Source organism: Bubalus bubalis, chromosome 3 (assembly GCF_019923935.1).
Source record: "Bubalus bubalis isolate 160015118507 breed Murrah chromosome 3, NDDB_SH_1, whole genome shotgun sequence".
NCBI lineage: Eukaryota > Metazoa > Chordata > Mammalia > Artiodactyla > Bovidae > Bubalus > Bubalus bubalis.
The window spans coordinates 69,421,712-69,444,373 of record NC_059159.1 but is presented as its reverse complement, the minus strand read 5'-3'; the positions used below and the strand labels follow the sequence as shown (position 1 = coordinate 69,444,373).

Below are 22,662 nucleotides of genomic sequence, written 5' to 3'. Positions count from 1 at the left end.
GTGAACTCCGGGAGCTGGTGATGGACAGGGAGGCCTGGCGTGCTGCGATTCATGGGGTCGCAGAGGTGGACACGACTGAGCGACTGAACTGAGCTGAACTGATAGCCCATCACAGATCACCACCAACTGGGCATTTAGCAGCTGTCACCTTGACCACTTAACTCTCCTTCTCCCATTTCCTTTGCCTTCCAGGTCTTAACGCCCACAGGAAAATGTGATGCTTTGTCAATTACAAGTCGCAAGACTAACTCAGCCTCAAATGCCATGTAGATTACAAGGTTCCCAAGTTTGGTAGAGTCAATAAATGGAATTCCATTTTCAAACTGGAAAACCTGTTATGGGGTGAACTCTGTCCTCCCACCAACCATAAATTCATCTGTTGGAACCCTAAACCCTAGGACCACAAAACGTGATTGTATTTAGAGATAGGGCTTTTAAAGGAGGGATTAAGTTAAAGTAAAGGCCATAATGATGGGGCCCTAATCTAATTATTATCCGTATAAGAACCAGAGATTGGGACATACAGGGTAACACCAGGTAACGCACAGAGAAAGACGATGTCAGGACACAGGGAGAAGGTGGCCGTCTGCAGGCCCAGGAGAGAGGCCTCAGAAGAAACCACTCCTGCTAACACCTTGATTGATCTTGGACTTCCAGCTTCCAGAGCTGTGAGAAATAAATATCTGTTGTTGAAGCCACAGAGTCTATGGTGATTTATTATGGCAACCCGAGCAGATTCGTACACTATGAAAAGCTAGAAATATTTAACTTGTATTCTGGAGCTGAAAATCTATCCATATCATCATTATTTTTCCATTTTCAACTGTCTTTACCTCTAAATCTAGAAATAAATATGAACATTAAGGAAGAACCTAATAACAAGGATTCATTCATTGGTCAGGCCAATGAATATTGGTCAGGTATACAGGGCAGGCCTTGTAATGGGTGCTTCATGAATGCCAATTTATTCTCCACATAACAGCCCAGGACACTTAGGACCACACAGGTTGAGTAACCAGCCCAAGATCATACCATCAGCACAAAGATAGAGATGACATTTGAAAGTGCATCTCTGTGAGAGCTGAGTTTGGTAGACGGAGCAAAGGCTTGAACCCAGAAATGTTGCTAAATCTCCAAGTCTGATCTTAAGTCAGATTATTTGTCTTCCATGAGCTCAGTTTCTTCATCTGTAAAATGAGGATAGTGTGATATTTACTTTGCAAGATTGGAAAAAGGATTAAATGAGATAATATGCAGAAGAAAAAGAATGCAGTAGATATTCAAAAGTGGTCAACCCCTCTATTGTAGCTTGTCTCAGAGACAAAGCCAAGAAAAGAACCCTTGGTGCCAATATCAGCAGAAATTGGTTTGTTTCAGTAAGGCCCTTCAGTTTCAATAAAGAAAAAGCCTATTTCTCTATTGATTTATATGTGATCATTTATAAATTAAATAGGCTTTTAAGTGACTGATCTGCCTCTGTCTAAGCTGGGGCCTGTGACGAGGTGCTTTTGGGATGTCTGTGCTCACCTCTAGAACAGGACAAAGGAAAATCAAGTGGAGACTGGCCCATCTCGACAAGTCAGAGCTGAGCAAACAAAGTCTCATGCCTGTGTGAAAATATAAAGTGAACAAGGAACTCTGATTTGAACTAAAGTCTATTAGTGTGTCTTAAAGAAATCACTATTCAATCATAGTGACAAGTACTGCTCAGCTACAATACTTTCAAAAAAATAAAAAGTTTAATTGAAAAAAAAAAAAAAAGAAGAAGAAGCACCACTCAGGAGTCAGCCACACTTAGAGTCAAAGTCACCTCCTTCAATTTTCGAGATAAGTGACCTTGGCCAAATTCCCTAACCTCCCCAAACTGGTTTTCCTCATCTGTAAAACAGCCACAATAATAACTGCCTCATGGTTTGGTTGTAAATAATAAATGCAATTATATACATACAGTGCTTCATGATAATAGCATTTACATAACACTTGCTATGTGTCAGTCACTGGCTTAAGCACTTGACTTATATTTATTCAATTTGGTATAGTCTTCATAACAAGTTTTTGAAATAGGTACTATCATCAGCTTCATTTTACTGAGGAGGAAGCTGAGATTCAGAGAAGTTAAGTCACTTGCCCAGGGTCACACAGGAGTAGTTGGTGGAGCTGGATTCCAGAGGCTGTACATTTAGCCTTTATGGAATGCCTGCCTCTGAGTAAATACCTAATACTTCAGTTCAGTTCAGTCACTCAGTCATGTCCAACTCTTTGTGACCCCATGGACTGCAGCACGCCAGGCCTCCCTGTCCATCACCAACTCCCGGAGTTTACTCAAATTTATGTCCATTGAGTCGGTGATGCCATCCAACCATCTCAGCCTCTGTTGTCCCCTTCTCCTTCCGCCTTCAGTCTTTCCCAGCATCAGGGTCTTTTCCAATGAGTCAGTTCTTTGCACCAGGTGGCCAAAGTATTGGAGTTTCAGCTTCAGCATCAGTCCTTCCAATGAATATTCAGGACTGATTTCCTTTAGGATGGACTTCTTGGATCTCCTTGCAGTCCAAGGGACTCTGAAGAGTCTTCTCCAACACCACAGTTCAAAAGCATCAATTCTTCGGCGCTCAGTTTTCTTTATAGTCCAACTCTCACATCCATACATGACCACTGGAGAAAACCATAGCTTTGACTAGATGGACCTTTGTTGGCAAAGTAATGTCTCTGTTTTTTAATATGCTCTCTATGTTGATCATAACCTTATACAATTGCATTAAAGAAAAAATAATCACTTTTGACTCTTAATTTTTGTTTTTTATTTTAAGAGGACTTTGTACAACAAACTAAAGCATAACCTATCAATAGGAATGCTTTCAAAAATCATATGAATATGGTTTGTTTCAGATTTAGCCTAGTTTTAACTAAGAATTATGTTTTTAATTACATAAATTACATTGATGATAGAATCATAGTAAGTTAATGTAAGTGAAATTAAATAATGTTAGGAGCACAGAAGATGAGAAATGTTTATCAAAAAGTTATAGAGGAACGGAGGACTTGTTTACTGAATAAAGAGTACCTTTTTTGATTTTCAAATATACTGTACATAATATCCTATGGATAGTTTTAAGTGAAAATGTACCTTTCATATAAAATATAATAAGATCTCAAAACATTCTTCTCCAAAGATATAACACCCATGAATTTTTTTTCCAATCTTATGTTTAAGTTGTGTAAAAAAGTAATCACAGTATATAGGAATGTTCACCATCTAATTCAAATTTTCTGTCTTTTCTCGAACACATATCTCACATTTATCTCACATATCACACTTATTATTTTTCTTCATATAATCCTGGAGGTAAAGATGGTAAAGAATCTGCCTGCAGTGCAAGAGATCTGGATTCGATCCCTGAGTATGGAAGATTCCCTTTGAGAAGAGAAAGGGAATGGCTATCTACTCCAATATACTTGCATGGAGAACTCCATGGACAGAGGAACCTGGCAGGCTTCAGTCCATGGGGTCCAAAGAGTCAGACATGACTAAGCGATTAACACTAAACTACTAACATTTACTCAGTACTCACTTTGGATGGTCCTGCCCTGAATGCTCAGGACACAGCTGTCCTTGAAGACACTCAGAGACAGGAAGGTAATTATAATAACGTGAGCGGTGTTTCCACTGTAGTTCTTCAGCTCAGTAGGAAGACGAGTGAAGAAGGTAGGAGAGGACTATGCTCGGGTGAGCAGATACTGTACTGGTATGCCAAAGGCCTGAGCCTCGGCAGTGAGGTCAATTTTTTAATGGATGCAGCTTCCCAGGCTGCAAAGAGGAGCTACAAGAAAGATAAGGGGTGTGGAATGCCTCCCATGCCATGCCAAGGATTGAGATATTTTAAGGGTTTTAAACATAAGAATGTCTAAACATAATCAGATTTGTGTTTTAGGATTTTTATTGGAGGAGTGTGGAAACTAATTTTTTTTTTTTTGTAATTGGAGGATAATTGCTTTACAGTGTTGTGTTAATTTCTTCTGTACAACAATGTGAATCAGCTATATGTATACATATATCTCCTCCCTTTGAACCTCCCTCCCACCCTACTCGCCATCCCACCTCTCTAGGTCACCACAGAGCACTGAATTGAGCTCCCTGTGCTATATAGCAGGTTCCCAATAGCTATCTGTTTCACACATGGTAGTGTATATATGTCAATGCTATCTGGAGGCAAAGAAATAATTCAGAAGTCTAACTGCTATTTGTGTCAGAAGAGAAAGTATAAAGGGTCTGAACAAAGACAGTCACCATGGAAACCAAGGGGAAGGAGAGGGGTGGGGGTTACCAACTGTGTTCAAATTCACAGTCTTTCCTTTCTACTAATAAAACTGTTTCTCACATTTTTCTCCATCTCATATGAGCTAAAATTGTTATCAATTTATGCCTGACCTAATTTCATTGTCCCTAAAGTCTGATAGGAACTGCTACTTACCAATAAGGGCTCTGAAACACAGAGTTGAAGCAACTAGCTCAAGGTCACACAATCAGGCAGGAGCAGAGAGACAAGACCCAAACCAGCTTTGTCTGAATCTCCAGCTGATGTACCCACCCACCCACGCACGCACCCACCCCCTTTCTGCTTCTGTTCTCCTGTTTTTCACTCTCACTGACTGGCTTTTAACCTGAATCCATCCCTGTCCTTTCTTAAAAGAATAACTCATCTGCTTACTAGTCTTTCCAACTACCGTGCAATCTATTGCTTTCCATGTCATGTTGGTCTTAAACCTCTGCAATGTTCACCTTGTCATCATTTTTTTCCTTAAATTTCAGCATTTGGTTTCTGTGCCATCTAAATATACTGACTCCGGGACTTCCCTGGGGGTCCAGTGGTTAAGACTTTGTGTTCCCACTGCAGGGGCATGGGTTTGATCCGTGGTTGAGGAACTAAGATCCCACAAGCCACAGGATGTGGCCAAAATATTAGTAAACATAAACATTGATTTAAAAAATCCATGATGAACAAAAATCAAATTTAAAAAGCAAATATACTGACACCAATTATTATCTGGAAAATTTTAAAGTATTTCTTCATCCTTCTTTCCCTGTGCGTATCAGAGTGCTTTGCGTTAGTAATAACTCCTTTATTCCCTGAAACTCTTTTTCCATATGCTTTTCCAACACGTCCCTGTGTTACTCCAGCGGCTCCTTCTCTGGCTCTTATGTTAGTTCTTTCCTGATAAAGAAAAACATTTCCTTTCTGCTATGTTCTGTACGTGCTTCTAGAGGTTTGGGTTTTCCTTTGTTTCCTTTTAATTTTTTTATTAAATCCTCTGCTGTTCTCTTTCAATATAAAGTCTTCTGTTCCAGTGGTGTGCTGACAACATATATTTCACACAACCTCCCCATACGTGCCTGTGTGCCACTTACCTAATCTGCTGCCTCTTGGGAGCAACAAAGAAGTACGCAAAGGATTCATCCCTGTTGTGTAAGCTTTTTGCCTGACTTCTGTCTCCCCAAGTACTTAGATTTCTTTGATCATGAAAATAAATGCCGGGCAGGTATTCAGTTTACAGAACTAGAACTGAAGCCTGCAGATGACAACAGGAAAGAGAGAAAGACAAAGTCAGCGGAATACTCCCAACTGAATGCATCTTAAGGCAACAGCTCAAGCTCAAGTTCCTGGAGGACCAGGAACCTCTGTCTCATACTTAACTGGAAGCCTCCAGAGTATGACTCAACCAGCAAACATTCCATTGAACCTGCGCCTCACCAGGCTGACAGCGAGGCTGGAAGCCCAGTGCAGTCAGTGATGACAGTCTTGCTGGGCACTCTCAGGGTGACCCAGAATTGACACTGATCTGAAACACGAGTGTCAACAAGACTCCTAAAAGTTCCGTCCTTGAAAGACAGGATCCATGGGTTTCTGTTCAGAGCACAGTGCACTTTAAAGCACAATTCAGTAAGGAAAAAAAAAAAAGAAGAAGAAACCTAAAAACGGTGTTAGTCACCTTTGCTCCCTCCATCCCCACTTCGATGTCCATGAGATAAGAATTTAAAAACTTAGATTAAGACAAAAGGGCAGTCCCTAAAATTGTGCTTTACTGTTTTTGTTTTTTGCTTTGTTCCTTCTTTTTCTATTTTTTGGAGGGTGGGGGTGTGGAGGGAGAGTGGGGTGGGGGAGGAAGATCTGGGCACAGAGGAGGAATCCAAGCTCTTCAGCTTCTCCTCTGCCCTCCTTTTATGGGGTGGTCTTCAGCGCACGGAAGGGATCTCTTCTTGGGGAGTAACCTTTCTGCTTGCTTTTTAACCAGCCAGCCTGCGTCCAAATCATCATCTCCCCAGCTAGTTAGGTTACAAGCTCCACAGAGGCAGAGCTGTTTATTTACCGTATGTCTCATGCCCTAGTGCAGGGGGAGGCTCCTAGGCTCGGCTACGAGTCAGGAAGGCAAAGATCGACGGGCCGAGTGCTTAGGGCCAGGTGACACAGTCCTGGGTGCCGGCGCGGCTTGACAGCTTCATCCCCGCCCACTGGCAGGCGAGCGCGGCCGGGCCACACATGCGCGCGCGCAGGGTCCTTAAAAGCCGCGGCCGCGCGGAGACGCTGAGCTCGCCCACCGAGCGCAGGCGGCGACATGCACGTGAACGGCAAAGTGGCGCTGGTGACTGGCGCGGCCCAGGGCATCGGGCGAGCCTTCGCCGAGGCGCTGCTGCTCAAGGGCGCCAAGGTAAGCGCGGCGAGGCGCACGGCCCACCCGAGACCCGCTCTCCAGTCGAGGTCCCGGAGAGTGAGCGACCCAGGCTGCGCCCCCGGTGCTCTCGTTGCCGCCTCCAGAGCTGTCCAGGCTGGCGCACTCCAGCGGACTTTGAATGCGCTGGCAGAGAACCCGATCTGTAAACTGCCCGATCTCAGGTTCAAACGAGGAGCTTCCTGTTGTCTCCGTATTGTCGGTCTGTCTGTCTGTTTTACCGGGCGCGAAGGATCTCGATTCCTCCCCTTTTGTCCGTAGGTAGCTCTGGTCGATTGGAATCTCGAAGCAGGTGTCAAGTGTAAAGCCGCCCTGGATGAGCAGTTTGAACCTCAGAAGACTCTGTTTATTCAGTGCGATGTGGCCGATCAGGAACAACTGAGAGGTAAGCGAGGGGAAAATCAATCCATCAGCGCGGAGCGCGCCTTGAGCAAGTAGCAACCTGAAGGCAGCCTGCGCCAGAGAGCCAGCTTGGGGTGGCGGCAGGCTACCTACTGCAGAGGGGCTACCTCCTGCAGAGCAGCTACCTCCGAGCTGCAAGAGATAGGCGACTGCTACCTGACATCACAATAGACATAAATATAAAACTAAGGAGGAAGGGATATCTGACATCCCAATAGACATAAAAAAACTAAGGAGGAAGAAAAGCCAAGCATGTTTGAGAAATCCTTTTCTTTTAGTCATTTGGCAGCACATAATGTAATCAAAATTCCTTGGTGTATTCCAAGATAGTGCTGCTTCAGTAGTTATTAAATGATTGAGCTTGCAAATGGAACTAAGAAAGATAAAGTAGGCTAGGGGATTACGGCGTACTACTCCCAGAAAGCTGGAAGACGGCAGAATCCAATGGCAATCAAATGTGGCAATGTTTCTCCTTGGAACATGCTAGAATGCAAGGTCAAGGGTTGTCATCACAGCTGTGCTGGATGCTTTTGACCAGATGTTCTCCCTGATTTTTCCCCTATGAAATACTTTAAAAACAGTAATAGTTGTATTGCAGAGTTAGAATTGCAGAAGAAAAGTTTCTATCAGACTTTCCTCAATGCTTTCCTGTTTCTGTCTACTCGATTAAGACAGACGGATCTACTTGACCAATCTAGAGATAGTATTGGTGTAGACAAAAAAACAGATTTGGTCATTTAGAAGTCCAACAGAGCTGTATGAGAAAACACATATATTTCGAGGAAAAATGAGAAAATAGAACATTTGTATTTCACAAAGTTTTTTTTTTTTTTTTTGGAAGACTAAGTGAAAAAATTTGTTAGGCACATCTTTAATTAACGGATCAAAAAACTTTCATGAAAGTCACTTTAGTACTTCTCTTCTTAACATGGATGAGTCTGTGTGTAATTTGTTTTTTTAAATGTTGGAGTGTTCTGTGAAAGAGTGAAAATGGAGTGGTATGTTTGAAGGAAACAAATTGTTCAGGGAAATTGTTTTTAAGGAAATTATGTAATTAAACTCTGAAAATTTTATAAAGACCCATAACATGGATTATAAGTGTGAGCAGAAGAGACCTGTAAACACAGTGCCAGAGGAATGTATTTTGCCAGAGGAAAAAGTTTTGCTGATTGCACAGGGTATTTTTCTTCAAGGGTAAAGTCATGTCAAATCCCAACAGCCATGCTGATAGAATAGGGAACAGTAGAGGTCATCTGACAGCTATTTCTGTCTGAATTTATATAGTTTGGCACATGACATTTAACCTTAATTGTTTTGCTTCCCAGTATTTAAAATTAGTACCTTGGCTGTAAACACGTTCCTTAAGGATAACTGATTGTGGAGGAGGAAACCAGACACATAATGAGTGACCAGGAGAAGGCATGATGGTCAATGAGAAAGCCACATGTTTTCTGGACATCAGTGTTTATTTGCATTTTAGGAAAACTTGGCATTGGCTCTTCCAGTTTCAGGATTTAGTGTGGCCTACAACTTTTAAAACTATGTAGACATGTAGCCCAAGAGATGTCATTGAAATCATAAAAATACAGAGGTGAAAAAGTTCTTGGAGATGACCTACAGATGAAAAAAAAAAGCAACAGGAAGAGTTTAGGCAAAGTATAAAGGGTGCCACAGCATTTAAATGTCAGCAAAACCTAGATTGTAAGTTGCTTGAGCCCAGAAGTGAGAAGCCATTAGTATTTGACAACCTAATTTCCTGTAAGGTGGTTGTGGAGTTCTGAAGAGTGTGTGTGTACCTGCTAAGTCGCTTAAGTCGTGTCCAACTCTTTGTGCCCTGTGGACCGTAGCCCTCCAGGCTCCTCTGTCCATGGGATTCTCCAGGCAAGAATGCTGAAGTGGGCTGCCATGCCCTTCTCCCCATCGAACCCACATCTCTTGTGCCTCCTATATTTGCAGTCAGGTTCTTTACCACTAGCACCACCTGGGAAGCCCACTAGGTACTAGATGCACGGAAATGGTCGTAATGGATCTGAATACACGAGTGTTTAATATGACACTTTCGGGAGATAATATGGCTTATTTTTAAAAGGATGTTTGTCAGAGGCTAAGCCACAGGACTTCAGTAACTTCTCAGGGACAGAGATGCTGGCTACCCAAACTGACTTCCAAGAGCACTTAGCACAGGGTGCTCAGCTCTCTAAAATTTACTCCATTGAGGTACTGCTTACAGAACTTTAATGTGCATACAAATTGTCTATGGATCTTACTAAGGTTAAGATTCTGATTCCGTAGGTCTGTGGTGACTACTGATTCTGCATTTTTGACAGGTTCCCAGGTAATTCTGATTGATGGTGCTGGCTCGCAAACCACACTGAGAAGCATGGCAATAAGCCACAGTCTGAGTATAATTTTCACCAGAAGACTGCATAAGTTAAAACATCATTTCAGGGCATACACTGTGATAAATGTGTCTGGGCAAAGTAAGAATGGATCTATAATGTCTTCTTTTTTTATTAGATACTTTTAGGAAAGTTGTAGACCACTTTGGAAAGCTGGACATCTTGGTCAATAATGCTGGAGTGAATAATGAGAAAAACTGGGAAAAAACTCTGCAGATTAATTTGGTAAGCTGTCTAAACCATGTTCATTCTCTACAATTATTTCATAAAAGGATGTCTTAAAAGGAAAAAAGAGTTTTTTTCATGGAAACAATTTAATGACCTACAATTTAGAAAAAGGGAATTTACAAAAAGCTAGGGGAAAAAAGCACTTCCTTTCACAAATAGTAAGACATTTGAGATTTCCAATTATGAACATAAATCTGTCTTAAAATATTAAAGGAAATAGGAAAAAAAACCATCATTTATCGAATAACTTAATAGTTGTCAAGCTATGATCTCCAGCCAAACTAGCCTGCCACCTGTTTTTGTATGACCTGCAAGCTACAAATGGGCTTTACATGTTTTAATAGTTGAAAAAATAGTAAGAAAAGAAGAAAAAAATGAAATGTATGAATATAAGAAATTCAAATTTCAGTGTCTGTAAGCTTTATTGGCACACAGCCACGGTTGTTTATTTACGTGTTGCCTCTGGCTACTTTTCTGCTCCAACAACAGAGCTGAATAGCTGTGGCAGTGGCCCTGCGGTGCACAATGCCTAAAATGTTTACCATTTGGATTCTTTCAGAAAAAATCTTTCCAATTTCTGCTTTACATTACTTATTTAAAAACTAAATTCAATTCCAGGACTACAAAGGCTAAAGTGACCATTGTACTTTGTAATAATTAAGATTTTTATTATTAATGTCAGTGTATGTGTGTGTGTGTGCATGTATGTGTATCATTTCTACAATGTTTGATGATTATTTAATTCTTTCATGAACTGTGAAAATATAGAATTGGGAAATAAAATTTGTTTTCTGCATTGTATTACAAGCTTACAGACTATCCCATTTTATAAACACATGACATAAACCATTGGGGTTTAGAAATACTGAAACTTTAGCTAAAGCCAGATGTCAGAGCTGGGCTGGGCATGGGGTCACTATGCCCTTGGTAATTTCTTTTATTTGGTAATCTTTTTTATTACTCTTGCAAAGCAGGCATGTGTGAAGTGCAGAGGGGCCATGGTGTGTATATAAACACATAGGGAGTGCTCCCTACTTCACCATATCCAACTTCTTAAAAACAGGTACCACGTGATGTTTTTCTTTGTTCTTCCCTCACTAATCAACATGATATCCTGAAGATAGTGCTTAGTTCATAAATATTTGACTTGAATTGACATTCTCATGAGTAATGACTTAACTGTAATAACTTGATAGAATTGATGAAAATTACTCTAACTCGCGAAAAAAGGTAATCTGTGAACACTGCTTTTTTTAAGGTACAGAGTTGCACCCCAAGCTTGACAGATCCCTAAAATCCTTTGACCCAGATCAAAAGGTACTATTTTAAAATGCAAACACCCTCCTTCTAGTTCTATCTAAAATTTGTCTCAAGCATTCCTGGGTATCATATTTCAAAATAACTTTAAAAGGTGTTTGTTAAGTGTCTCTCAAAATGTTTCTGATGTGTGTACGTTTAGAGACCTCACAACTGCTGTTTCTGAGTTGAGACAACTCTTTGATTTTCTTCTGCTTTACACAAATAGTATAGTTAAGTAAAATGAAATATTTTCATTCTGTGAACCATAGTTACATCTCTTGGCTAAATCTTACTTTATTACAGTGTATCAATGTCTAATACCATTGATTTTTGCTTAGTTAACACCTAATTTAATTTTACATTTGTGTCTCTGTTGTGAATGATAAGATCTTATCATTTTCTGAAAATATTTCTATTTGATTTGGCTGTCAGTTATTCCTGTGCTTACTTTATCTCCTTCATTGGTCTGCTTCTGAATAGAATGTAGTTATATCTCAAATGACAATTGTCAACTCACCTACCTCTTTCAGTCATCCTGTCAGTTCTAATTCTGCATAAATGGCTGGTGATCATTATTTATTGACTGTTGACTTTTTAAAGTTGTAACCCTATTGCAACCTGGGATTTTTTATGTGTTTTCTATTTCCAGATATAAAATTGGCATCCATGTTTTCTTTTGATTCTCATTTACCTAGGCATACTTTTTTCTGTTTCTTAATTTTGAAAATGAAAATAACCTTTTATGTTAATTTTGTCTCTTGCTAACAGTATAATGTAAAATCTTATTTTTCAAATCACATCCTAGAACTTTTTACTTTTTATATTTGTGAATTTAAGCCACTCATATTTATTTTTACTCTTCTGTTAGGATTTATTCCTTTTGCTTTAGTTCACACTTCATGTTCACTAAATTTTCTTTTTGTCTATGTTCTGTTTCCATTCTTATCTTAAATTCCACTGGATAGCCTTAATTTTCTTTGGCTGGTAAGAAAATAGTACATTTTATGTGTACTCTTTGGTGGTTATCCCTGACTGATTGTGAACCATATTTCAGTATATCCTTTGGTTGCCAGACTTAAAAAAAAATTTTTTTTGAACATGCAACCAATTGGAAACTTCAGGAATTTAAAGAAGATATATTTTTATGAACTTATGCCACTCTCTGAAACCACATAAAGTGACCAAATTTTTTAAATTGAGCTATACTAATAAAAAAAAATCACACAACAGTTCTTTCCCTTGTGTATCACTATGATTTTTAGTTTCATCTGTAAAACTCCAGATATTTTATAGATAGAGGTCCCTAGGATGTAAATTTTCCATATTCAGTTCATTCATAATGGGTACCTACTGTGTCTTTTCTCTGAGAAATCAGCTGTCAGAAAACATGTGCAATGATTAGAGTTAATATAAAGAAACATGAAAATAGTGAAGAGATATCACAGGGGGGGATAGGATTGGATTCTAATGATCTGTTTTCATCTAGCAGAGAGGGCATGTTTGCTTTATTATAATAAATACACAGGTGAATAAACATCTGCTCCAAGCTGGGAAGTTCTTGCATTATCTGCAAATAGAGAATTCTGGAAGATGGGAATTTTATTTGTCCCCTTTGGTTATAGCTCACTCTCCAGGATTCTTCCTCATTGAAACTCAACTGGCCTTTACTTTTCTTTGAACTCTGCTGACAGAGGCCACTCCTTAGCTTAACTCCAGAGACTGATGACATTTGTTTAATATTACAGAAAGAGAACAAGCTATAACCTTTGTCACCCATATATAACTTAAAAACAAGTTCCTTCACTGCTACCTACAATACGCATTGCAAGAGTAGATTAGAGTCTGACTAATCATTGTCCTCCTAACTTGATTATCTCTGGTAGTAGAATGCAAATATTTGTGTGTGGTTAGTGTATAATATTTTTTTTTTCAATTCTGCTCTGGATATAATTTGCTTCCTTGAAATTTACAATTCCGTGTGTGGTCTTTTCCATGTTTTTTCATGTTCTTGTCCATGTCAGAGAGTCAGCAGTTAGTTAAAGAACCTCACCACATATCATTCCCTCTTCTGAAAGCTTATACAACATAACTTATCCTCATAGGGCGTATCAGTTTTTGAAATTTTATTAGAATTATTTTGATACATGTACAACGTATGCTAATATGCTGTAAATTCTTTCAAGGCGGAACATTTTTGTTTTGCATGCTTAGTAGATGTTCAATTAAAGTGTATTAGAAAAATAAACTGCTATCCTGTGATATTTTGCAGACTCGGATATTCATTTTTGTGTTCAGTACAATGTTTGGATGGTTTCCTATTACATCAGTGTTGCAAACAGTATCGTCTATCCTTCCACTTTTATTCCTTACCAAATTTATCCCTTCTTCATTCTTCAGACAGTGGTTCTCGCCATGTGTCCCACACAAGAGCTCCAGTAAACCTCTTCTCAGCCTTTTTTTTTCCCATTAGACTTCTCTGTCCTTCCTTTTCAGACTGAAATCAGCCACAGGAGCCTTATTTATAGCTGCTCAGACTCACAAGGAACATTCAGGAAAGAAATAATTTTTACATAACTATTGGTTGGTCTGGCCTTTGAGCAGAGGTAGACTTAACTTTGAATACTGATAAAGTCATTTGGTAATGTATTTATTTCACTATTTGAAACTTTAATAAACCTAAATAACTCATTCACACTCAGGTGGGACTTACGACTTAATTTGGGCATATGACTAACTTGTATTGACTCCATTAGTATATTCAAATAAAAATTAAATAAAATTGATGGCTATCACTGGAGATTCTTTAAAAGGATTTGTTCTGTACCTGAATTTAAAACTCATGAACTTTTGGGACTTCCCTGATGGTCCAATAGGTAAGCATCCATGCTCCCAATGCAGGGGGCCCAGGTTTGATCCCTGGTCAGGGAACTAGAGCCCACATGCCGTAACTAAGACCCAGAACAGCCGAAGAAATAAATAAAAGTAAAATAAATAAAATATTTTTTAAAGTTTATGAATTTTTATTTCACTTTTCTGATTTTGTATTTACAAGATTGGGAAAAGATGAAAATAATCCTTTTACCTCTAAGGTTGGTTAAACTTCAATAAAGCATAGTTTGTATGAAGTCACATTTTCTTCATTCCCACCATCCCATTTCTAAATGAGGTAGACTTTTCTGCTCTACTCTGCCTCTAATGAAGAGTTGAGGAAACAGATCGAAACCCTGTTGTCAAGCATACTCCTTTTTCTTGGCTCCCAAGCATGCTGATTACAACTTAAATTAATAACTACTTTCTGTTATTGCATCTCTATCATATCTAAAGACCCTATAGAACTATTTTAGTTAGTTAGGCAAGGCTTCCTGAATTATAAGTAGCTTCTGCAAGGGGGAACACAATCAGATTTACCCCCTAAATAAGCAGAAATTTTGAAAGATTGAACATGGAAGAAAAAAAGATGAAAATAGATTTCAGAAAAAATGATCATGTGTATTAGTATCCCTTGAAAACTGACTGGAGGAAAAACAAGAACCTAAAAGGTAGAGTTTTATGATTATATGACAGAATTTTTTATAATTGCTTTAGTTACTATGTAGCACAAGAACCATAAATAAACTGAAAGCAACTCCAGAGTGGAGGGAAATGAGATAAAGGAAATAACAGATTAGAAAATTTCAGTAGTAAACACACACACACACAAATATAAATGGAACATATATACATCTGTGTGTGTGTGCGTTGCTCTGTTGTGTCTGACTCTGCGACTCCATGGTTCCTCTGTCCATGGAATTCTCCAGACAAGAATACTGGAGTGGGTAGCCATTTTCTTCTCCAGGGATCTTCCTGACCTGGCAATCAAACCCAGGTCTCCTGCATTGCAGACAGATTCTTCTTTACTGTCTGAGCCACCAGGGAAGCCCATGCTCCCCTCCATGGGATCTTCCCAAACCAGGGATTAAACCCACATCTCCTGGGTCTTCTGCATTGCAGGTGGTTTTTTTTCTGCTGAGCCCCTAGGGAAGCCTATCTATACATATATGTGTGTATAATAGAAGACATGATGCTTAATGAGAGGAGTTAAGTTCATTTATCCATTTATCTTTATTACTAGAGAATTATTTCCAGGATAGGGGAATTTATGAGAGTGATTTTTAAGTTACAGAATGCCTTAATTCATGAAAAAAAGTACTTTAAGATTTGGAATACCAAACAATTGTAATTTCAGTATACATATAAAAATTCTCTCTTCATAACCAAAAATATTGAGTAAGCATGTGCTCATTAGATTATTTTGTCAATAGTCAAGTTTTTACTTACTCTCACTATGTAAAATTAGGGCTTCCCTGGTGGCTCAGTCGGTAAAGAATCCACCTGCAATGCTGGAGACCTGGGTTAGATCCCTGGGTTGGAAAGATACTGTGGAGGGCATGGCAACCCACTCCAGTATTCTTGCCTGGAGAATTTCCATGGACAGAAGAACCTGGCAGGCTGCAGTCCATGGGTTTGCAAAGAGTCGGACACAACTGAGCGACTAACCACACGTAAAATTAGACATTGAATTTTCCTTAATATATGATCTGGGATGTGGAAGAGATTGTCATAGTAAAGGAAAAGAGGTGAAAATATCATATATGTTCAGCTAAAACATTAGGGGTTTTTTTCTTGTAGATATATTTGAAGAATATTTCATTCGAAAAATTACTCAATTCTTAACCTGATAATAGATGGCACGACCATTATTTTTCCTCCTCCATCAAAAACCAGGAAATAAATCTGGCTTTTAAAAAAATTAGAAACATTCCCCAATCTTCTATCTGGCTGCCTCATGTAGATGTTGAAAACCCAAAACAGGTGTCAGCAAAGCTGTAAATACCTGAGAATAAAAGAGTAGTGCCAATACACATAAGCAGAAGTTCTGTTCAGACATGCTAGAGACCTGGACAGAAACACACAGAATCTGACTTCAGTAATTCCAGCCATGTACATTTGTTAATCCTTCTTATATAAACCACTGAAGGTTGTTTTTTTTTTTTTTTTTTTTTGCCTTTTAAAAGGGAATCATGTGCAAGTTTTATGCATTCTCCCTGAGTTTGCTTAATATCACAGTGATGCATGGCTTGAGTGAATAGAATCTTCAGTTTACTTCTTTGTGCTAAAACTACTGTTAGGTATAGAGGCAACTCTGGATGTTTGTCAAGAAAACTCCAAAAGGAATTTTTAAAATAAAAAGAAGGTAACCATCAATATATGCCCTCAGGTTCAGACTCGTTATCCCATTCTCTGTTATATTGTTTTCTTTGCAGTATTGTGAAAAATGAAAGTCATAGGAATTAAGATGTCAAAAGGAAATTTTCTATTAAAAGTCTAAGTTGGAAGGGAAAGGCGTTCTTAAATCTAAAAGGGAATGTAAGGTTTCAAATACGTTGCATGTCACAAGTTGCTTTTGATAGTGGTTAGTTCTTATTTATTTTTGGTTGTGCTGGGTTTTTGTTGCACGCAGGCTTTCTCTAATTGTGGAGAGCAGGGGCTGTCTCTGGTTACAATGCACAGGCTTCTCTTGTGGAGCACAGGCTCAGCAGTTGCGGCACATGGGCTTAGTTGCTCTGTGGTGTGTGGGATCTTTCAGGACCAGGGGTCAAACCAGTGTCTTCTGCACTACAAGGCAGATTCTTAACCACTGGACCACCATGGAAGCGCCAATTAATTCTTAAATGTTAGAATAATACCGAAAAGGTGCCTATATGTGGGTGTCAGTAATAAAACAGAATAAGCTATCAAAAAGGTAGCTGCAAAAGAGATGAACAAAATAAGTGATTTCATTACTGAAGACCATGTGTCCAGGGAACAATAATCCCCCGCTCAGTCTAGGTGAAACAGCTATGTGATCTCACAGGACACTGAGTTCAAGGCTGCTTGATGCTGCAGCTCTGTGAAAGCATCAGGACAGTCCCATCATCTCTCCCATCTGCCATCGTTCATGGTGGTTCCCTCTTAAGGATGCTATCTCTATAACTTCATTCCAGCCATTGTTGTTGTTCAGTCACTCAGTCATGTCCAACTCTTTGCCACCTCATGGACTGCAGCATGGCAGGCTTCCCTGTCCGTCACCAACTCCCAGAGTTTGCTCAAACTCATGTGCATTGAGTCAGTGATGCCATCCAATCATCTCATCCTCTGTCATCCCCTTCTCCTCCTGCCTACAATCTTTCCCAGCATCAGGGTTTTTTCCAATTAGTTGGTTCTTTGCATCAAGTGGCCAAAGTATTGGCACTTCATCTTCAGCATTAGTCCTTCCAATGAATATTCAGAATTGATTTTCATTAGGACTAACTGGTTTGATCTCTTTTCAATCCAAGGGATTCTCAAGAGTCTTCTCCAACACCACAGTTCAAAAGCATCAATTCTTCAGTAGTCAGCCTTCTTTATGTTCCAACTCTCACATCCATACATGACTACTGGAAAAGGTCAGTTTTCATTCTAATCCCAAAGAAAGGCAATGCCAAAGAATGTTCAAACTACCACACAATTGCACTCATTTCACATGCTAGCAAAGTAATGCTCAAAATTATCCAAGCCAGGCTTCAATAGTATGTAAACCATGAACTTCCAGATGTTCAAGCTGGATTTAGAAAAGGCAGAGGAACCAGAGATCAAAGTGCCAACATCTGTTGGATCATAGAAAAAGCAAGAGAGTTCCAGAAAAACATCTACTTCTGCTTTATTGACTATGCCAAAGCCTTTGACTGTGTGGATCACAACAAACTGGAAAATTCTTAAAGAGATGGGAATACGAGACCACCTGACCTGCCTTCTGAGAAATCTGTATGCAGGTCAAGAAGCAACAGTTAGAACCGAACTTGGAACAACAGACTGGTTCAAAATTGAGATAGGAGTATGTCAAGGCTGTATATTGTTACCCTACTTATTTAACTAATATTCAGAGTACATCATGAGAAATGCCAGGCTGGATGAAGCACAAGTTGGAATCAAGGTTGCTGGGAGAAATATCAATAACCTCAGATATGCAGATGACACCACCCTTAAGGCAGAAAGTGAAGAAGAACTAAAGAGCCTCTTGATGAAAGTGAAAGAGGAGAGTGAAAAAGTTGGCTTAAAGCTCAACATTCAGAATACTAAGATCATGGCATCTGGTCCCATTACTTCATGGCAAATAGATGGGGAAACAGTGGAAACTGTGAGAGACTTTCTTTTTGGGGGCTCCAAAACCACTGCAGATGGTGACGGCAACCATAAAATTTAAAGACACTTGCTCCTTGGAAGAAAAGCTATGACCATTCTAGATAACATATTGGAAAGCAGAGACGTTACTTTGCTGACAAAGGTTCATCTAGTCAAAGCTATGGTTTTTCCAGTAGTTATGTATGGATAGAGAGTTGGACTCTAAAGAAAGTTGAGCACTGAAGAATTGATATTTTTGAACTGTGATTTTGGAGAAGACTCTTGAGAGTCCCTTGGACTGCAAGGAGATCCAACCAGTCCATCCTAAAGAAAATCAGGGCTGAATATTCATTGGAAGGACTGATGCTGAAGCTGAAACTTCATTACTTTGGCCACCTGATGTGAAGAACTGACTCATTGGAAAGACCCTGATGCTGGGAAAGGTGGGAGGAGAAGGGGATGACAGAGGTTGAGATGGTTGGATGGCATCACTGACTCAATGGACATGAGATTGAGCAAGCTCTGGGGTATTGGTAATGGACAGGGAAGCCTTCTGTACTGCAGTCCACAAGGTCGCAAAGAGTCGGACATGAGTGAGCAACTGAACTGAGCCTTTGTTGGCAAAATAATATCTCTGCTTTTCAAAGTAATGTCCCTGCCATTCCCTGTGTACAAAGCAATGAAAAAGGAGTAATGCAATCATTTGGTTTTCTTAAGAGCACTGAAAAATTTCTCTGTAGCATCCTCTTTCATCACCCTCCCCAATCTGGACCCCACTTGCAGCTGACTCCTTCTCTGGTCTTATTGGCTGGGAAATGGGTCACTTTCATCTCCTAAACCAGTCACAGGCAAGGTGAATGGGATTTCTGTGACTCAATTAGATTAACTACTGTCTGCACTAAAGCAAGGGAGATCGCCTTCCTTTGTATTACATGAAGAAGTAGATACAAATACAAAAAAGAAGGAAATGAGAACTGTCCAGGCAATCAAGGGTATCCACTATGATATACTCCAAGAGGCAAGAGAATGAAACACAGCAGATGGATGTGCCACAGAATACCTGGGCAAGAGAACTATGGGCTAAACAGGGTGAATAAATTTCGTATCCACTATTTAGAAGAGAAAAAGAATATATAGAATTCTTGAAGATGCTATGAATTAATGAAAGTTAATAAGATACTGTTGCAATATAACATTTATCATAAAATCTCAGAAATTGGGCAACTAAGTGAAGTTTTGCAGAAATGTGATGAGCTCTACAAATTTAGGCAAACAAAAGAGTTAATTACTGGCTTAAAACCAAAACACAGCCATTTCATAACCTTTCATTGATAACTTTTGCAGAATCTCCATCAGTGTCTGAGATAGCAATAGAAACGTTGGGGTGTGACTATATCACAAAATATAATGGTTCTGTTTTCCTATTTCTGCCCCTGGACTAGGTTTCTGTGATCAGTGGAACCTACCTGGGCTTGGATTACATGAGCAAGCAAAATGGAGGTGAAGGTGGCATCATTATTAATATGTCCTCTTTAGCAGGTAAGGACAATTATGATGTTAATAATGATTTCTTATTGGTCATTTGGACCACAGAAATATCTCTTCAAAGTGTATTTATTACCAACTCAGGTTTGAAATGGCAATTTGGTTTACTTTTCTTTTTACTGGTTCTATGGGATTTTCTGTTTCATAATATCAAAAGTTTGAACTCAAAGTTTCTTTCTTTTGTTTTAAATTGTGACTTTAAAGTTACTTAATACAGTACTGTTTTCAAGAAACATGTTGTTGTTTAGTCATTAAGTCGTATCTGACTCTTTCAAACCCAAGGACTGTAGCACACCAGACTCCTCTGACCTCCGCTGTCTTCCAGAATTTGCTCTAATTCATGTCCATCGAGTCAATGATGCTATCTAACCATTTCATTCTCTGCTGCCCCCTTCTCCTTTTGCCTTCAATCTTTTCCAGCATCAAGTTCTTTTCCAATGAGTTGTCTTTGTATCAGGTGGCCAAAGTATTAGAGTTTCAGCTTCAGCAGCAATCCTTGCAATGAAATTTCAGGGTTGATTTCCTTTAGGATCAACTGGATCGGTCTCCTTGCAGTTCAAGGGACTCTCAAAAGTCTTCTCCAGCACAAGGTGGAGAAGATCTTTTTCTCCAGAAAAAGGTGAAAGCATGGGCAATACTTAAAAGACATATTTGATCCTAGAGAGGGCTGAAGTTTAGATTCTCAGAGACTGGAATCCTAATTCAATAGCATCAATTCTTTGGCATTCGGCCTTCTTTATGGTACAGTTCTTACATCCAAACATGGCTACTGACAAAGCCATAGCTTTGACTATACATGTATATTTTCCTAGCGTTGCTATTTGTCAAAGGTTATTGTGAGATTCCTAAACAGTAAAGTTTGTAAAAACACCTTTGATGAACTAAAAAGGACTAAAATGAAGTTAAGGTATCTCTACTCATGTGTGATGGTAGTAAGAGTGTATAATTTTAAAATATGGCATATATAATTAGTTGGGATATACTGTAGGGGAAACCAAACTTTATCTCTTTCTCAGTGCCTCTAGCCCAGTGCAAGAATTAAATTGACATAAGATAGATCAACAGAGGAGCAAAGCATACAGGTTCTCACATGTCCACGAGAGCCCCCATGGGAAAAATGAAGATCCAAAGAAATGGTGAGACCTCAGTGTTTGTAAACTGGGTTGAGTGAAGCGAGGCATTTGCGGGAAAGTAACTAAAATATATGAGGAGACTCAATAAAGATATGAGTTATTTTAACAAGATCTGTATAGATGTCTCTTCTCCTTGACACCAGTCTCTGATGATAAAGTTTCCTTCCTCCTGGGACTGGGACAGCATCTTTTACATGGAAGTTCTGTGTCCTGTTTTCAGGAAGAAAAGAGAGATTAAAGTGTTCCCTTGCATCTGCTGTTTTACAAGTGCCTTTAGCTCAAAAGTCACCCTTATGCCCAGGTGACATATTTTGAGATGCCATACTCCACCTCCCTCCAGTGCTAAACTTCTTTCATAAATAGACCCAAACAGGTAGTGGCTTAAATATAGCACAAACTTATTCCTCACTCCTGGATCAACCTAGGGCAAGATGCTCGCTGCAGGAAACCTTTTCTGTACGCAGCCTTTTGGGAAACCAGGCTGGCTGAAGCTGGGAGTCTGGGAAATGCAGGCGAGTTGTGTGCCTAAGGGTGGACATCAGCAGAGAGCTGATCATTCTTTCCACAATACGCCATTCAAATTGTGTTTTATTCAGGGCTATGTGACTTGTGGTCAGCTGATATCATTTTACTTGGTATAAGCCATAAACCATTAGGGTTTCCCAGGTGGCACAGTGGTAAAGAACCCACTGCCAATGCAGGAAACACTAGAGATGCAGGTTCGATCCCTGGGTCGGGAAGATACCCTGGAGTAAAAAATGGCAACCTGCTCCAATATTATTGCCTGGAGAATGCCATGGACAGAGGAGCCTAGTAGGCTACAGTCCATGGGATTACAAAGAGTCGAGCACAACTAAGCACAGCACAGCAGCAGCTATAATCCTTTTGGCAGGAACTTTTGGAGCAAAAGACTTCACTTTGAAAATTCTAGGAAAATCATCGTGAATAGTTCTTGAATAGTTCAAGTGGAGTCATGAAATTTTAGAAACCTGACCAATATTGACACCAAGTCTAAACTATCTGTGTCCAAAAACGAGACTTTCTTCAGTCATCAGGTTGGTTTCAGTTATTGTGGTAATGGCAGAACCAGTGTGCCCACTGCCTGTTCTCCACCTCTCAGTTCCAGAAGCATTGCAAGCATCAGCATTAGAGGTGCCTGTGATCACATACCTGTCTGAGGCTCTGCGTTTTTCTCATTCCATTGAGAATCATTGTCAGATAGTGCTTAAACCACTGTGAACTTCACCCGAGTAGAAATGTAGACATCTCCTTCTTTAGAGGTTCTCAAAAATAAACTAGCATTTCATTTTCTGGGTTGCTTCAAGACAAAAATGACATCTCTAGAGTTATTATAGATGTAGTTACATAAACTGTTCAGGGTAATCTGGTTAGTTTTCCTAATGTGACATCTACTTACAAATTATAATATTTCAAGTCCAAGAAAAAGGTGAAAGCATGGGAAATACTTAAAAGACATATTTGATCCTAGAGAGGGCTGAAGTTTAGATTCCCAGAGACTGGAATCCTAAAGGGAAATTGTCAAGGCTAAATCTATACACCTTTGAAATAAAATCCTAAGAAAAATATATAAATGATTGGAAAATTAAGAAAAATGTTGAATAGTTTATTAAAATATAAACGTGGAAAAGAACCTATGGTGGCAATCAAAAGGTAATTCCATGAATTCCTTCTTAAAGTTAAGAGGTCTAGTAACACTTGGAGAACCATAAATGCCATATAGTGGGAGACCCTTG

General features: G+C 39.4%; 1 protein-coding gene across 2 annotated transcripts in view; it reads left to right on the top strand.

Moving 5' to 3' along the window:
- Nucleotides 1-6,406: 6,406 nt before the first annotated feature.
- The window catches only part of HPGD (15-hydroxyprostaglandin dehydrogenase), a 35,333-nt gene continuing 19,077 nt past the window's right edge, over nucleotides 6,407-22,662 (top strand). The window contains exons 1-4 of one of the 2 annotated variants that reach the window (XM_006056276.4): nucleotides 6,407-6,702; nucleotides 6,985-7,108; nucleotides 9,643-9,749; nucleotides 19,673-19,769. In XM_006056276.4, the coding sequence (XP_006056338.1) occupies nucleotides 6,610-6,702; nucleotides 6,985-7,108; nucleotides 9,643-9,749; nucleotides 19,673-19,769 (421 nt within the window). In that variant the 5' untranslated portion in view covers nucleotides 6,407-6,609. The remainder of the gene's footprint in view (nucleotides 6,703-6,984; nucleotides 7,109-9,642; nucleotides 9,750-19,672; nucleotides 19,770-22,662) is intronic. The other variant, XM_006056274.4, reaches the window with a different exon arrangement.